Source organism: Oncorhynchus keta, chromosome 2, assembly GCF_023373465.1.
Source record: "Oncorhynchus keta strain PuntledgeMale-10-30-2019 chromosome 2, Oket_V2, whole genome shotgun sequence".
In the NCBI taxonomy this organism is placed as follows: Eukaryota; Metazoa; Chordata; class Actinopteri; order Salmoniformes; family Salmonidae; genus Oncorhynchus; species Oncorhynchus keta.
In genome coordinates this window covers 78025225-78043441 of record NC_068422.1, presented here as the reverse complement: position 1 = coordinate 78043441, position 18217 = coordinate 78025225, and the positions used below count along the sequence as shown (strand labels likewise).

General features: G+C 49.6%; 1 protein-coding gene across 5 annotated transcripts in view; it reads left to right on the top strand.

Annotated features, from left to right (window-relative positions):
• The window catches only part of LOC118382906 (transcription initiation factor TFIID subunit 4), a 188399-nt gene extending 170313 nt beyond the window's left edge, over nt 1–18086 (top strand). For all 5 annotated transcript variants that reach the window (XM_052484436.1, XM_052484429.1, XM_052484438.1 and 2 more), the window contains one exon: nt 15151–18086. In XM_052484436.1, coding sequence (XP_052340396.1) covers nt 15151–15321 — 171 coding nt within the window. In that variant the 3' untranslated portion in view covers nt 15322–18086. The remainder of the gene's footprint in view (nt 1–15150) is intronic.
• The last annotated feature ends 131 nt before the right edge of the window (nt 18087–18217 follow it).

Genomic DNA, 18217 nt, shown 5'->3' with positions numbered 1-18217 from the left:
ATACTTGCCCTGATAAATTGCCCAGGTTATCAAGCATGTAGAGTACAGTATTGTCCTATTAGTAGTATGTTGTATTGCTGGAGATAGAACTTCAGAATGGGTTGCTAAGATGGGGGTTCCATGTTCAACAGTCTAATAGTCTTATTGTTTAAATGTAAATGTCTTTTAATGTTAAAAGACAAAGACATTTCATGTTGCGTCTAATCGATTTGATTTAGGTAATAACAGCTCTGTTGTTGTACCACTGGCAAACAATAGACCATCAACCCCACAATGTTATTACCAACTTTAACATTAAGGATATAACCTAGTTAATTTATTGCAGTCTCTTAATTTGGGAAGATAGTCACCTAGTCCAGCTAAGAGCGAAGCAATTAAACATAAAAAAATATGTTTTTTGTTGTACTTTCTGCCATCTCCGACTTGCTCCTCAACCAAAATCGTTTGTTTCTCTGAGGTTGGAAAATAAAAAACAGCCCAGATTCTGTTTCCAGGCAGGGAAGTTTGAAGTTCTTTGTTTGGAAGGAAGGTTCCGGGTGCTGCACACTGTTTAGCTTGGTGACCCTGTGACTGTCTTCTGAGGAGTTGTATGAGCAGCCCTCCAGAATACTGCTTCAGGTTCAGCTTTCATCTTAGCAGTAACCTGTGGACTTTGAAACTCAAGGCGATGGAATTGCAGCTTTGTCAGTACACTACTAATTAGAAAATTCCTGACCTAAAGCAAGATGTTTTAATTATGTGTTGTGTCAACGAGTTTGCAGATTTAATCCATGGTTGGTACACACTCAAGTGTACCTCGAACTGTGTTGTTGTACTCACACCGTAAATCAACTGTTAGGGATTTGTTTTAAGGCTCTTTTCCCTTTCCCTCTCATCTGCCCCGATAACCTTCTGCCTTCTCATCCTCCATGTTTGTTTTAAAAGCTGTTCTTTTCCGTTTTTGTGTCCTCTATCTGCCCCTATAACCTTCTGCCTTCTCATCCTCCATGTTTGTTTTAAGGCTCTTTTCCCTTTCCCTCTATCTGAAAATCGCTGGTTTTGCTGTGAGTCAGTGTAGGAAGCCAGGAAGGGTTAAACCTTCTGAGCCTTGCTCATCCTCCATGTTTGTTTTAAGGCTCTTTTCCCTTTCCCTCTATCTGCCCCTATAACCTTCTGCCTTCTCATCCTCCATGTTTGTTTTAAGCCATCTGCCATGCTTAAGTTCTGCCTTCTCATCTAGATGGTGAACCTTCTGTTTCTCATCCTCCATGTTTGTTTTAGCTGGTGCCAGACTAATGGTGAGTTAATGCTGTTGAAAGGGAAAATATGATTTGCGTTGGTTTGTGTTGTGTGTGAGGCTGAACAGTGTGACAGCTAGGCTATAGAGCTGTAGCTGGGTGTAGACTACATCGCTGGTCTGTTGCTGTGAGTCAGTGTGAGGAAAGCCAGGGAAGGGTTAAACAGAAATTGAGCGGGGATGCTGGGGGCAGCAGTGCTGCAGAACATAGCAGTGTTCGTGCGAAGGCAAGTCATTTCCCGAAACACTGCAGACACATGGCCTGCGGCGCTCTGAAACCTTTGGAGACCAAAATGGCTTGCAGGAGTTAGAAGTAATAAGGTGTTTTTTTGCCTCTTTCTCCTTGACTGAAATTCTGCACGGTTGCTATGCATTATTGCCATGGAGCTGGGTAGCAGTTTTTATGTTTTATGTGGGTATTAAGATGCTCTGCAACTGGCATTTCTTTGTGGATTTGATGTTCTTCTATCATGATCAGAATGCCAGACCTGAATCTTTTTCTCTCGTATTTGTTCAGGACAAAGGGAAAATATGAGACCCTTTTTAGATTAAAATGACTATATTTACCTAACATGGTTGAACATGCCCTCTCTGTCTCTCTCTCTGTCTCCGACTCTCTGTCTCTCTCTCTCACTCTCTGTCTCTCTCTGTCTCTCTCTCTCTCTCTCTCTCTCTCTCTCTCTCTCTCTCTTTCATGATCATAGTCATGTGCTTTCCTTTCTGGTGTATGGTTTCCTACAGAATAGGACCTCTCTATGAGCCCTGACCCTCCACAAGGTCAGATAAAGGGCAATCTGTGTACGAGTCTGAACATAAACCTGCAGTATTAGTCCAGTCTTCCTCTGTCCTCTCTCCCATCCTGACCCCTGATTACCAGCAGACTGAACCAAAGCCTTTTCATCCCCTCCCCTGGTTCTGTTAATCTTGGCTTGCCTTGTCTTCGTGTTCAAAGAGTGGCTCCGGCATATAATCTGGTGTATGGTACATCTGTGAATTATTATTCTAATTCTTTATACGTTTATTAGAGCTGAATAAACTCCACATCAAATACATCACTTGGGCGATGTCAAAAGGCCCAGGGCAAATCAGCCGACATCTGTTAACTCTTTCAAAATGGCCTCATCCAGCATGTCTGTGGGCATTGGCATGGGAAACATATAGGGAATAGAAAAAGAAAAAACAAAGAAAGAGGGACAGGGGACAGAGAAAAGAGTTTCAGAAGAGGGAAGAAATTAAAATGGAGGGAGAGAAAGAGAGAGGGGCTCTGTTGCTGATTAATGGCTGCCGTAGGAGAGAGGGAGAGGCGGTTGGGCAGACGGAGAGTGCAGACCGAGCGTGGAGAGAGAGGAACTGCACTCCCACGGCTGGGCTACACACTATAAACAGAACTTAGGGAGGGAGGGAGGGAGGGAAGAGAGGAGCGTTCCCTGGATGAAATGCAGCGTGGAGGTGAACATGTGGGAAAGCTTTGTGTTCCTGGCACACAGTCAGTCAGTCGGTACGGTGGTGATGGGAGGGCCTTTCCTAACTTCACAGAGCAGGGCGGCGGGTCGGGCTCTTTGACCAAGAGGGACTAACACACTCACTCACCCTTTCACCACCGTCTGACCACTGGTCCCCCATTAGATGTTCCCAGTTGCACAGCCGGTCAGCCACAGTCATGACTGTTGTACTGTTAATGTCTGGTTGTGCCTTGTCACAATAACTCCTGGTTTAGCTTGTCAATAAAGAGGTTTCTTTGTAAGTCTGTTTGTAAGTCAGAGATTTTTTTTGTTGCCTTGGGGTTCAGGCTTTATGAACATGTGGAAAGGGATGGTTTAACATGTAAGTTTATAGGTTAATATGTACATACAGCCCACATAGCCAAGCTATTTCTTGACCTTACAGTTTTTTTCCCAGAATGTGAAACACACACATTAGATGACTTTCCCATGTTGGAGAAACTGTGCAGACTGCTGTGTGCATATGCACTTTTGTCTGTCTGTGTGTGTACACGTGTGTCTGCAGCCTCCTCTCCTCCCAGACCCCTGTCTGCAGCCTCCTCTCCTCCCAGACCCCTGTCTGCAGCCTCCTCTCCTCCCAGCCCCCTGTCTGCAGCCTCGTCTCCTCCCAGCCCCCTGTCTGCAGCCTCCTCTCCTCCCAGACCCCTGTCTGCAGCCTCCTCTCCTCCCAGCCCCCTGTCTGCAGCCTCCTCTCCTCCCAGACCCCTGTCTGCAGCCTCCTCTCCTCCCAGCCCCCTGTCTGCAGCCTCCTCTCCTCCCAGCCCCCTGTCTGCAGCCTCCTCTCCTCCCAGCCCCCTGTCTGCAGCCTCCTCTCCTCCCAGCCCCCTGTCTGCAGCCTCCTCTCCTCCCAGACCCCTGTCTGCAGCCTCCTCTCCTCCCAGCCCCCTGTCTGCAGCCTCCTCTCCTCCCAGCCCCCTGTCTGCAGCCTCCTCTCCTCCCAGCCCCCTGTCTGCAGCCTCCTCTCCTCCCAGCCCCCTGTCTGCAGCTCCTCTCTCCCAGCCCCTGTCTGCAGCCTCCTCTCCTCCCAGCCCCCTGTCTGCAGCCTCCCTCCTCCCAGCCCCCTGTCTGCAGCCTCCTCTCCTCCCAGCCCCTGTCTGCAGCCTCCTCTCCTCCCAGCCCCCTGTCTGCAGCCTCCTCTCCTCCCAGCCCCCTGTCTGCAGCCTCCTCTCCTCCCAGCCCCCTGTCTGCAGCCTTCCTCTCCTCCCAGACCCCTGTCTGCAGCTCCTCTCCCTCCCACCCCCTGTCTGCAGCCTCCTCTCCTCCCAGCCCCCTGTCTGCAGCTTCCTCTCCTCCCAGCCCCAGTCTGCAGCTGTCCTCTCCTCCCAGCCCCCTGTCTGCAGCTTCCTCTCCTCCCAGCCCCTGTCTGCAGCTTCCTCCTCCCAGCCCCTGTCTGCAGCCTCCTCTCCTCCCAGCCCCCTGTCTGCAGCCTCCTCTTTTCCCAGACCCCTTTTTCCCACCCCTGAACATGCAGCCTCCTCTTTTCCCACCCCTATCTGCAGCCTCCTCTTTTCTCCCAGCCCCTGTCTGCAGCCTCCTCTTTTTTCCCAGAATGTCCCACCCCCATGTCTGCAGCCTCCTCTCCTCCCAGCCCCCTGTCTGCAGCCTCCTCTTTGACCACCCCTGTCTGCAGCCTCCTCTTTTCCCAGCCCCCTGTCTGCAGCCTCCTCTCCTCCCAGCCCCATGTCTGCAGCCTCCTCTCCTCCCACCCCCTGTCTGCAGCCTCCTCTCCTCCCAGCCCCCTGTCTGCAGCCTCCTCTTTTCCCACCCCCTGTCTGCAGCCTCCTCTTTCCCAGCCCCCTGTCTGCAGCCTCCTCTAGGTCTGCAGCCTCCTCTCCCCCAGCCCCCTGTCTGCAGCCTCCTCTCCTCCCAGCCCCTGTCTGCAGCCTCCTCTCCTCCCAGCCCCTGTCTGCAGCCTCCTCTCCTCCCAGTCTGCAGCCTCCTTCCTCCCAGACCCCTGTCTGCAGCCTCCTCTCCTCCCAGCCCCCTGTCTGCAGCCTCCTCTTTTCCCAGACCCCCTGTCTGCAGCCTCCTCTTTTCCCACCCCCTGTCTGCAGCCTCCTCTCCTCCCAGACCCCTGTCTGCAGCCTCCTCTCCTCCCAGACCCCTGTCTGCAGCCTCCTCTCCTCCCAGCCCCCTGTCTGCAGCCTCCTCTCCTCCCAGCCCCCTGTCTGCAGCCTCCTCTCCTCCCAGCCCCCTGTCTGCAGCCTCCTCTCCTCCCAGCCCCTGTCTGCAGCCTCCTCTCCTCCCAGACCCCTGTCTGCAGCCTCCTCTCCTCCCAGCCCCCTGTCTGCAGCCTCCTCTCCTCCCAGCCCCCTGTCTGCAGCCTCCTCTCCTCCCAGCCCCCTGTCTGCAGCCTCCTCTCCTCCCAGCCCCTGTCTGCAGCCTCCTCTCCTCCCAGCCCCCTGTCTGCAGCCTCCTCTCCTCCCAGCCCCCTGTCTGCAGCCTCCTCTCCCCAGCCCCCTGTCTGCAGCCTCCTCTCCTCCCAGCCCCTGTCTGCAGCCTCCTCTCCTCCCAGACCCTGTCTGCAGCCTCCTCTCCTCCCAGCCCCCTGTCTGCAGCCTCCTCTCCCAGCCCCCTGTCTGCAGCCTCCTCTCCTCCCAGCCCCCTGTCTGCAGCCTCCTCTCCTCCCAGCCCCCTGTCTGCAGCCTCCTCTCCTCCCAGCCCCTGTCTGCAGCCTCCTCCTCCCAGCCCCCTGTCTGCAGCCTCCTCTCCTCCCAGACCCCTGTCTGCAGCCTCCTCTCCTCCCAGCCCCCTGTCTGCAGCCTCCTCTCCTCCCAGACCCCTGTCTGCAGCCTCCTCTCCTCCCAGACCCCTGTCTGCAGCCTCCTCTCCTCCCAGCCCCTGTCTGCAGCCTCCTCTCCTCCCAGCCCCTGTCTGCAGCCTCCTCTCCCCAGCCCCTGTCTGCAGCCTCCCTGTCTGCAGCCTCCTCTTTTCCCAGCCCCCTGTCTGCAGCCTCCTCTCCTCCCAGCCCCCTGTCTGCAGCCTCCTCTCCTCCCAGCCCCTGTCTGCAGCCTCCTCTCCCCAGCCCCCTGTCTGCAGCCTCCTCTCCTCCCAGACCCCTGTCTGCAGCCTCCTCTCCTCCCAGCCCCCTGTCTGCAGCCTCCTCTCCTCCCAGACCCCTGTCTGCAGCCTCCTCTCCTCCCAGCCCCCTGTCTGCAGCTTCCTCTCCTCCCAGCCCCCTGTCTGCAGCTTCCTCTCCTCCCAGCCCCCTGTCTGCAGCTTCCTCTCCTCCCAGCCCCCTGTCTGCAGCCTCCTCTCCTCCCAGCCCCCTGTCTGCAGCCTCCTCTCCTCCCAGCCCCTGTCTGCAGCCTCCTCTCCTCCCAGCCCCCTGTCTGCAGCCTCCTCTCCTCCCAGCCCCCTGTCTGCAGCCTCCTCTCCTCCCAGCCCCCTGTCTGCAGCCTCCTCTCTTCCCACCCCCTGTCTGCAGCCTCCTCTCTTCCCAGCCCCCTGTCTGCAGCCTCCTCTCTTCCCAGCCCCCTGTCTGCAGCCTCCTCTCTTCCCACCCCCTGTCTGCAGCCTCCTCTCCTCCCAGCCCCCTGTCTGCAGCCTCCTCTCTTCCCACCCCATGTCTGCAGCCTCCTCTCCTCCCAGCCCCTGTCTGCAGCCTCCTCTTTTTCCAGCCCCTGTCTGCAGCCTCCTCTCCTCCCACCCCCTGTCTGCAGCCTCCTCTCCTCCCAGCCCCCTGTCTGCAGCCTCCTCTTTTCCCAGCCCCCTGTCTGCAGCCTCCTCTTTTCCAGCCCCTGTCTGCAGCCTCCTCTTTCCCAGCCCCTGTCTGCAGCCTCCTCTTTCCCAGCCCCCTGTCTGCAGCCTCCTCTCCTCCCAGCCCCCTGTCTGCAGCCTCCTCTTTCCCAGCCCCCTGTCTGCAGCCTCCTCTTTTCCCATCCCCTGTCTGCAGCCTCCTCTTTTCCCAGCCCCTGTCTGCAGCCTCCTCTCTTTTCCCACCCCCTGTCTGCAGCCTCCCTCCTCCATCCCCTGTCTGCAGCCTCCTCTCCTCCCAGCCCCCTGTCTGCAGCCTCCTCTCTCCCAGCCCCCTGTCTGCAGCCTCCTCTCCTCCCAGCCCCTGTGTGCAGCCTCCCCAGCCCCTGTCTGCAGCCTCCTCTCCTCCCAGCCCCCTGTCTGCAGCCTCCTCTTTTCCCACCCCCTGTCTGCAGCCTCCTCTCCTCCCATCCCCCTGTCTGCAGCCTCCTCTTTTCCCAGCCCCCTGTCTGCAGCCTCCTCTCCTCCCACCCCCTGTCTGCAGCCTCCTCTCCTCCCAGCCCCTGTCTGCAGCCTCCTCTTTTCCCCAGCCCCTGTCTGCAGCCTCCTCTCCTCCCAGCCCCCTGTCTGCAGCCTCCTCTTCCCAGCCCCTGTCTGCAGCCTCCTCTTTCCCACCCCCTGTCTGCAGCCTCCTCTTTTCCCATCCCCTGTCTGCAGCCTCCTCTTTTCCCAGCCCCCTGTCTGCAGCCTCCTCTTTTCCCAGCCCCCTGTCTGCAGCCTCCTCTTTTCCCATCCCCTGTCTGCAGCCTCCTCTTTTCCCAGCCCCTGTCTGCAGCCTCCTCTTTTCCCATCCCCCTGTCTGCAGCCTCCTCTTTTCCCAGCCCCCTGTCTGCAGCCTCCTCTTTTCCCATCCCCTGTCTGCAGCCTCCTCTTTTCCCAGCCCCTGTCTGCAGCCTCCTCTCTTTCCCAGCCCCTGTCTGCAGCCTCCTCTTTTCCCATCCCCTGTCTGCAGCCTCCTCTTTTCCCAGCCCCTGTCTGCAGCCTCCTCCTCCCACCCCTGTCTGCAGCCTCCTCTCTTCCCAGCCCCTGTCTGCAGCCTCCTCTCTTCCCATCCCCCTGTCTGCAGCCTCCTCTCTTCCCATCCCCTGTCTGCAGCCTCCTCTTTTCCCAGCCCCCTGTCTGCAGCCTCCTCTCTTCCCATCCCCTGTCTGCAGCCTCCTCTTTTCCCATCCCCTGTCTGCAGCCTCCTCTTTCCCAGCCCCCTGTCTGCAGCCTCCTCTCCCCCAGCCCCTGTCTGCAGCCTCCTCTTTCCCAGCCCCCTGTCTGCAGCCTCCTCTCTTCCCATCCCCTGTCTGCAGCCTCCTCTCTTCCCATCCCCTGTCTGCAGCCTCCTCTCCTCCCAGCCCCCTGTCTGCAGCCTCCTCTCTTCCCATCCCCTGTCTGCAGCCTCCTCTCTTCCCATCCCCTGTCTGCAGCCTCCTCTCCTCCCACCCCCTGTCTGCAGCCTCCTCTCTTCCCATCCCCTGTCTGCAGCCTCCTCTCTTCCCACCCCCTGTCTGCAGCCTCCTCTCTTCCCAGCCCCCTGTCTGCAGCCTCCTCTTCCCAGCCCCCTGTCTGCAGCCTCCTCTCTTCCCAGCCCCCTGTCTGCAGCCTCCTCTCTTCCCAGCCCCCTGTCTGCAGCCTCCTCTCTTCCCATCCCCTGTCTGCAGCCTCCTCTCTCCCAGCCCCCTGTCTGCAGCCTCCTCTCTTCCCAGCCCCCTGTCTGCAGCCTCCTCTCTTCCCATCCCCTGTCTGCAGCCTCCTCTCTTCCCAGCCCCTGTCTGCAGCCTCCTCTCTTCCCATCCCCTGTCTGCAGCCTCCTCTCTTCCCATCCCCTGTCTGCAGCCTCCTCTTTTCCCACCCCCTGTCTGCAGCCTCCTCTCTTCCCATCCCCTGTCTGCAGCCTCCTCTCTTCCCAGCCCCCTGTCTGCAGCCTCCTCTTTCCCATCCCCTGTCTGCAGCCTCCTCCCAGCCCCTGTCTGCAGCCTCCCTCCTCCCAGCCCCTGTCTGCAGCCTCCTCTCCTCAGCCCCCTGTCTGCAGCCTCCTCTCCTCCCAGCCCCTGTCTGCAGCCTCCTCTCTCCCAGCCCCCTGTCTGCAGCCTCCTCTTTCCCAGCCCCCTGTCTGCAGCCTCCTCTCTCCCAGCCCCCTGTCTGCAGCCTCCTCTTTCCCAGCCCCTGTCTGCAGCCTCCTCTCCTCCCACCCCCTGTCTGCAGCCTCCTCTCCTCCCAGCCCCTGTCTGCAGCCTCCTCTCCTCCCAGCCCCCTGTCTGCAGCCTCCTCTCCTCCCAGCCCCCTGTCTGCAGCCTCCTCTTCCCAATAAAGTCTGCAGCCTCCTCTTCCCACCCCTGTCTGCAGCTCCCTTTTCCCACCCCCTGTCTGCAGCCTCACCCCTGTCTGCAGCCTCCTCTCCTTCTACAGCTGATCCAGCAGTATTGGCTCTGCAAACCAATAACCCTCTCTGGCTGTGTAGAGCTGTGTGTATGCCAGGAGAAGTGGGCCATTAACCCTCAGCCCGACAGGTGTGACCTGAGCCAAATCCAATATTGGCTCCAGCATCAAAGCCCAGTGCCACTCAAGTTCAAACTGCTGATCAGCAGAAAGACCCTAAACAATAAAGGACCAAATGTTAATTCCTAAGACACCTTAGCCAGGGAGCTTCAGACCACCAGACAATTAGCCAGGAGAGGAGAGGAGAGAGGGAGGAGAGGAACAGAGATTATTAGAGAGAGAGAAGTAACATACATTATTAATCAAGAGTACATTTAGTAAAGTGGGGACTAATCGTGGCTTTCTCTGCACCCAAGGTTGAACAGTAGATTAGGGAAGATAGAATATATTGAAGGTAGACTGACCTGAGCTCACCATTTCCTTACTGTGGAAGAATGAAATCCTTCCTTTATGGTATAGATACTATCCTATAGTAATGAGTGAATAACACAGCAGTGTATGGAGGACAAATATCTAAATGAGGGTAAGCATCCCCTTGCTGTCTTCCTGATCAGTTTGTGTGCTGAAATATGTAGGCGCCATAATGATACTGAGTGAACACTATGCACATCATGTCACTTGTGTGTTTCTGCATGTACATGCACACCCAGGCTCCCTGGTCTCTCCCAGCCAGGGTGAACTGCAGTGTGTCTATCCCATTGGCACACTGTCCTGTTAGAGTGTGGATGTGAGGAGGTAAGGGCTGTAGCCAGTGTTAACGGACTGGGGCCCTTCTCTAGAGTATCCAGTCTCTATAGTCACCTCTCCTCTCAGCCCCTGTCCTCTCCTCAGGTTCTCCACAGCTCTTTCTGTCTGTGTGTCTCAGGGCACCAAACAACTGGAATGTCTGAAAAGATGTATCGAGGTATCTCTGTGTGTGTTGCAGGATGGATATGTCATGTGACATAATGCCTCGCAGCACCCATCACAGATAAAATGACAGATGCTGCTTTTTGCCTCGTGGATCTTTCTCAGCAGCAAAGACGATTTTGCAAAGACGAACTCTCTCTGTCTGTCTCTCTCTCTCTCTATCTCTCTCTCCACGGTGACCTTACGAAGCGTGCCATTCTGCCGTTCATTTAATGTCAGACACCATTACTATATAATTGCTGTTGACGAGAAAAGCGTGGTGTTTTGACTTCTCGCCTCTCCTTATATCTGACACTCAGCCATCTGCTTTGTTTTGTGTTTGTGAGTGTATTTCCCTATTTTCCCCCTTAACATGAGTCAACATGCATTTGAAAGAGGGATTGGTCTCCATAGATACAGACAACAACAGACCGTGTGTTTGGGTTGCTGGCAGGTTGCAGGCTTATTAAGATGAGGGGAGGAGGAAGAGAAGAGGCTGCCTGCGATGCTGCTGCGTTAGCTAAGTGAAATCAGCTTGCCTCGCTGGCAGCAGGCTGACCTTTCTCCCTGTATTTGGATCACTTACCCAGGCTGAGGCTCGCCATGAACTGGGTCCGCACAGAAGCTGAGTGAGGCATTCTGGGAGCTCCAGACCACGAGGCCAGGGGGCTTGTAGTGATGTCCAGGGCTACTGCCAATCCCCACCTCACCCCTCCATGCCAGCCCCCCCCCCGTCTGTCCAGGTGGATGGATGGCTTTGATTGGTGGAGTGTGTTGCTGTGTCGCAGGGCGGTGGGGTGAGTGGCAGTAATTGGCATGGCAGCGGGCAGGCCCATCTTTCACCTGTGGTCAGTCGTGATTTGCCTGATGAGCCAGGCAGGGTGAGGGTAGGGGCACTCCTTCCCAGTGAGGACCCTGGGGACGGAGGAGACAGACGGAGGAGGCCTGTCCCGTGTGCACCTCCATCCCGACTGGCCCTCCCGACTTGTCAACATCACTGACAGGAACAGATGTGTGGAGGGAGACATGGAAGGGACAAATTGAACTCTATTCCCTATATAGAGCACTACTTTTTTCCAGAGCCATATGAGTACTATAGTGCACTCTATAGGGAATAACTTTTGACCATAGCCCTATGAGTACTATAGTGCACTCTATAGGGAATCACTTTTGACCAGAGCTCTATGAGTACTATAGTGCACTCTATGGTGAATACCTTTTAACCAGAGCTCTTTGAGTACTATAGTGCACTCTATATGGAATAACTTTTGACCAGAGTCCTATGAGTACTGTTGTGCTCTCTATAGGGAATAGCTTTTGACCAGAGTACTATTGTGCACTCTATAGGGAATAACTTTTAACCAGAGCTCTATGAGTACTATAGTGCACTCTATAGGGAATACCTTTTGACCAGAGCTCTATGAGTACTATAGTGCTCTCTATAGGGAATAACTTTTGACCAGAGCCCTGTGAGTACTATCGTGCACTCTATAGGGATTAACATTTGACCAGAGTACTATAGTGCACTCTATAGGGAATAACTTTTGACCAAAGTCCTATAGTGCACTCTATAGGGAATACCTTTTGACCAGAGCTCTTTGAGTACTATAGTGCACTCTATAGGGAATAACTTTTAACCAGAGCTCTATGAGTACTATAGTGCACTCTATAGGGAATACCTTTTGACCAGAGCTCTATGAGTACTATAGTGCTCTCTATAGGGAATAACTTTTGACCAGAGCCCTGTAAGTACTATAGTGCACTCTGTAGGGAATAACTTTTGACCAGAGCTCTTTGAGTACTATAGTGCACTCTATAGGGAATAACTTTTGTCCAGAGCTCTATGAGTACTATAGTGCACTCTATAGGGAATAACTTTTGACCAGAGCCCTATGAGTACTATCGTGCACTCTATAGGGATTAACTTTTGACCAGAGTACTATAGTGCACTCTATAGGGAAAAACTTTTGACCAAAGCACTATAGTGCACTCTATAGGGAATAACTTTTGACCAGAGCTCTATGTGTACTATAGTGCACTCTATAGGGAATAACTTTTGACCAGAGCTCTATGTGTACTATAGTGCACTCTATAGGGAATAACTTTTGACCAAAGTCCTATAGTGCACTCTATAGGGAATACCTTTTGACCAGAGCTCTTTGAGTACTATAGTGCACTCTATATGGAATAACTTTTGACCAGAGCCCTATGAGTACTGTAGTGCACTCTATAGGGAATAACTTTTGACCAGAGTACTATAGTGCACTCTATAGGGAATAGCTTTTGACCAGAGTACTATAATGCACTCTATAGGGAAAAACTTTTGACCAGAGCACTATAGTGCACTCTATAGGGAAAAACTTTTGACCAAAGCACTATAGTGCACTCTATAGGGAATAACTTTTGACCAGAGCTCTATGTGTACTATAGTGCACTCTATAGGGAATAACTTTTGACCAAAGTCCTATAGTGCACTCTATAGGGTATAACTTTTGACCAGAGCTCTATGGGTACTATAGTGCACTCTATAGGGAATACCTTTTGACCAGAGCTCTATGAGTACTATAGTGCACTCTATAGGGAATAACTTTTGACCAGAGCTCTATGAGTACTATAGTGCATTCTACAGGGTTTAACTTTTGACCAGAGCTCTTTGAGTACTATAGTGCACTCTATAGGGAATAACTTTTGACCAGAGCCCTATGAGTACTTATAGTGCACTATATTTGTGAATAACTTTTGACCAGAGCTCTATGAGTACTATAGTGCACTCTATAGGGTTTAACTTTTGACCAGAGCTCTTTGAGTACTATAGTGCACTCTATAGGGTATAACTTTTGACCAGAGCTCTATGGGTACTATCGTGCACTCTATAGGGAATACCTTTTGACCAGAGCTCTATGAGTACTATAGTGCTCTCTATAGGGAATAACTTTTGACCAGAGCTCTATGAGTACTATAGTGCACTCTATAGGGAATAACTTTTGACCAGAGCTCTTTGAGTACTATAGTGCACTCTATAGGGAATAACTTTTGACCAGAGCTCTGTGAGTACTATAGTGCACTCTATAGGGAATAACTTTTGACCAGAGCCCTATGAGTACTTATAATGCACTATATTTGTGAATAACTTTTGACCAGAGCTCTATGAGTACTATAGTGCACTCTATAGGGAATAACTTTTGACCAGAGCTCTTTGAGTACTATAGTGCACTCTATAGGGTATAACTTTTGACCAGAGCTCTATGGGTACTATCGTGCACTCTATAGGGAATACCTTTTGACCAGAGCTCTATGAGTACTATAGTGCTCTCTATAGGGAATAACTTTTGACCAGAGCTCTATGAGTACTATAGTGCACTCTATAGGGAATACCTTTTAAACAGAGCTCTTTGAGTACTATAGTGCACTCTATAGGGAATAACTTTTGACCAGAGTACTATAGTGCACTCTATAGGGAATACCTTTTGACCAGAGCTCTTTGAGTACTATAGTGCACTCTATATGGAATAACTTTTGACCAGAGCCCTATGAGTACTGTAGTGCACTCTATAGGGAATAGCTTTTGACCAGAGTACTATAATGCACTCTATAGGGAAAAACTTTTGACCAGAGCACTATAGTGCACTCTATAGGGAAAAACTTTTGACCAAAGCACTATAGTGCACTCTATAGGGAATAACTTTTGACCAGAGCTCTATGTGTACTATAGTGCACTCTATAGGGTATAACTTTTGACCAGAGCTCTTTGAGTACTATAGTGCACTCTATAGGGAATAACTTTTGACCAGAGCTCTGTGAGTACTATAGTGCACTCTATAGGGAATAACTTTTGACCAGAGCCCTATGAGTTTATCGTGCACTCTATAGGGATTAACTTTTGACCAGAGTACTATAGTCTATAGGGAAAAACTTTTGACCAAAGCACTATAGTGCACTCTATACCTTTTGACCAGAGCTCTATGTTTACTGTAGTGCACTCTATAGGGAATAACTTTTGACCAAAGTCCTATAGTGTACTCTATAGGGAATAACTTTTGACCAGAGCCCTATAAGTACTATAGTGCACTCTATAGGGATTAACTTTTTTACCAGAGCTCTATGAGTACTATAGTGCATTCTATAGGGAATAACTTTTGACCAGAGCTCTATGAGTACTATAGTGCACTCTATAGGGAATAACTTTTGACCAGAGCTCTATGAGTACTATAGTGCATTCTATAGGGAATAACTTTTGACCAGAGCCCTGAGTACTTATAGTGCACTATATTTGGAATAACTTTTGACCAGAGCTCTATGAGTACTATAGTGCACTCTATAGGGAATACCTTTTGACCAGAGCTCTATGAGTACTATAGTGCTCTCTATAGGGAATAACTTTTGACCAGAGCTCTATGAGTACTATAGTGCACTCTATAGGGAATACCTTTTAAACAGAGCTCTTTGAGTACTATAGTGCACTCTATATGGAATAACTTTTGACCAGAGCCCTATGAGTACTTTAGTGCACTCTACAGGGAAGAAGGTTCTATTTGGGACGCACCTTGAGACTACGGGGAGGCTGTGGCCACCATTACTCTACAGGGGTTTGCAGGGTATTTGAAGCTAGATACTGTCATGTATACAAAGTCTATAGGGTGAGTTTGTACAACTGCACTGTAGTCTTGGGTCCTGTAAATCCATACCTTTCATGTGCTTGGTATTAGGCTCTGTCTATACAACTGTGTGTTTATAGAGTGGTGCAATCAATGTATTTGTGGGAGGGTGTTATGGGGAGTTCCTCACGGAAATGGCTGTCTTATTTCTTTCTGACTGGGTTACAGTGGCTGAGTGGGCATTTTGGTGGATTTGCTACCTGATGTTTTTCATTTGGAAATGTAAACGGTTGTCTGTGATTTATATCAGGGTTCTGTATACACTCATTCTATATTTTAATATAATTCTTTATATAGAATTGAACAAACAATGAGTTTGTCCCCTCTCTCTGTCTCTTCTCTCTTGCTCTTCTCTCTGTCCCCTCTCTCTGTCTCTTCTCTCTTGCTCTTCTCTCTGTCCCTTCTCTCTGTCCCCTCTCTCTTTCCCCTCACTCTGTCCCCTCTCTCTGTCTCTTCTCTCTGTCTGTTTGAGTGCCAAACAAAACATTTTTAAATTTAATTGGTTATTTCATTCTTACCAGCCACCTACAGCCACTTGCCTTGGAGCAGACCCTCTGCCCCTCTCCTCTCTCTGTCCTCAGGTGTACATGATGTTGAGATGGATCTGTTGTCCCAGGACTCACCCCTGTCCTCTCTCTCTCCCCAGGTATCAGGCAGCTCAGTGGGGTCGCCGGGCGCCTCCTCCTCCCCCTCCACGTCGTCACAGCGGCAACGTCAACGCATCACCCGCGTCAACCTCAGGGACTTCATCTTCTACATGGAGCAGGAGAGAGAGACAGCCCACTCACTTCTGCTCTACCGGGCTCTGCTCAAGTAGCACCCTCCTCTCTCTCCCAGCACACTCCTCTCTCTCCCTTACCATCTCCTACTACCCCTGCAATGTGCCTTCAATCGGGTCAGATGTTTCAGCTCAGTGTCTGTTGTGATGTTGATATTAACGTAGCTTTTGATTTAAAGGCGAGAGAAAAAACTCACTAAAATATATTGTATGTGTCTATCTGTTTTAGCTTCATGATAAATACACTGAGTACCAAACATTAAGAACACCTTCCTAATATTTCCCCTTTGCCCCCAGAACAACTCAGTTTGTCCGGGTCTTGACTCTACAAGGTGTCGAAAGTATTCCACAGGGATGTTGGCCCATGTTGACTCCAATGCTTCCCACAGTTGTCAAGTTGGCTGGATGTCCTTTTGGTGGTGGACCATTCTTGATACACATGGGAAACTGTTGAGTGTGAAAAACCCAGCAGCGTTGCAGTTCTTGACATAAACCGGTGCGCCTGGGACCTACTACCATACCCTGTTCAAAGGCACTTAAATCTTTTGTTTTGACCATTCACCCTCTGAATGGCACACATACACAATCCATGTCTCAAAAATCCTTCTTTAACCTGTCTCCTCCCCTTCATCTAAACTGATTGAAGTGGATTTAACAAGTGACATCAATAAGGAATCATAGCTTTCACCTGCAGTCTCCTGGTCAGTCTATGTCATGGAAAGAGTAGGTGTTCTTAATGTTTTGTATACTCAGTGTATATGTATTTAGAGTGTTGACTTTAAGGCCATGGTGATGCAAACTCCTTGGGTATTATTGGGACTGGGTTTTTAAGGAGAAATGGGTTTTTGTGTCTAAGGACCTGAGCCAGTACTTTTTCCATGTCAGATGTAAATTTGACGTCCCAGGCGAAATACTGAATGAACCATCTCAAAGTGATTTTCTTTTAAAAAATCATATTCTGAACTTACTACAGCCTACAGTATTCTCTAGAATGTATTTGTTGAACAAAGTTCAGTGAATATGGTCACACAAAACTAACAAGTCATAGAGTGGTCTGATTCTTTATACCAGAAACTTACCAGAGCAGCTTTTTGGAAAGTGTATCTTCAGACAATGGATTACAGCATAACATAAATCGAGCTCTTTAAATGTAAATAGTCATTTTGAATACTTTTAAACAGCATGTATGATATTTTTACCACATGTAATGTTAATTACTCAGTACTGAGATATTCTGCAAAATCATGTGCATTGAAATGTGTTATGATGTTATTTTATTTGGATCCCCATTATCTGACGCCATGATGACAGCTAGTCTACCTGGGGTCCGACACAAAACGAAAAAGACATTACAGACAAAAATACTTTGTAATTTACATACAGTACACTTAAAAAACATGAACAAATGGAAAATACCTGAAAGGTAACATTTAACTGTCATTAGGAAAAATTGTATTCTTGTATTCTTTCACTTTCTAAACTTTGTTTTAATGCAATGCAGATCGTCTCATCCAATCCAACATGTCAATAATTAGAGTTACTACAGTCCACCAATATGGTGGATTCTGGCCAGTCACCCTCATTGAGCAATGCACAGTAGTCTCTCTGTACCCAAACGTATGGAGAGACTTGAGAGATTATTTTTTCCTAGATGTCCCTGTAGAATTTAGATGTTGCCCATCTGTCTCATTGTTTGTGCCCATTTCCACAATACTTTAGGTTGTCTGAAGAACCTATTCTGTGAAGCCAGGCCCATACCCTCAGCAGACGCCCAGAGTGCAGTAAGGTCGTTCGACAAGCAGCTCCCATCTTAGGGTTTCCTCTGTTTCACTTCAAGACTATTAACAAAACATATCAGACGTGTGAGCAGCTGGACAGTTGTTGAAGTACAGTTTTGAGAATTCTTCCTTTAAGCCTAATATTGACATTGCAATGTTTTTAGAGTTGTATGTTTTTATGTTCTCTCTAGAACGAGAGATGGCAGGTGACTGCCTCTCTGTCAGTAGCTATAGATCCTTGTCATTAGGGTCCAACTCTGCAAAGGCCTCAGTGTTGTCACCTGTTTCTGACCATCCTCTTATTAACATGGCCTTTCTCTTATTGGTTGGTTGTGAATAGCCTCTATGCAGCTTGTCTTGTGTCGCTTTGTCATTTATTTGTTGAATGGGCAACATTTGAAATGAATGTTCATTGAAGTTCTTTCTAACAGCACTATTATATACAGTTTTTTATTACTTATACAATGAGAAAAAAACAGAACGCTGTGTTACCAATGTATAGAAAGAAATAGTTCCTGTTTCTTAAGCATCAAACAGTATTGTCAGTTGGTGTTGAAAGGGAAATGTATTTTTGAACTATTTATATATTTTTCTTTTGAGTTCTTTTTTCATAGGCATTTAATTTGCCACATTTTAGGCAATGCCATTTTATCTCAAAATTATTTATCGTTGAAAAAATTGAAGTTTAAAAGAAGCACAAAAAATACCTATTTGTTCAGTGGTTAATATTTGAATAATTATTTGTATGATTTCTGATAAATAAAAAAGCAGAAGAACATTTCTACTACTTCAGCTTTTTAGCCAAAATATAAGGATTACTGATGTACCCAGTTGGAAGATGTTTTAATGTATGGATCATTTGTAAATATTGTTTACAGGACCATGTGTTTATTAGGACTATGTTATTTTTGGTAAACTCTGTACATATCTTGAAAATGTCCTGTTTGTGTGAAAAACATACTTCTGTATTTGTACCTATTTTGTAAAATAATAAATAAACTGTTTACTAAATTAAGTAGACACAGACTTTTGTGATTTGAGTACAATTTCTTTGAATATCCATAATATCCATATCAATCTGTAATATGTTTAGTTACACTTGATACCATACAGTACAATTCTGTAGTTTTGCAGAGCAGCTGGATTTGGTAGTACAG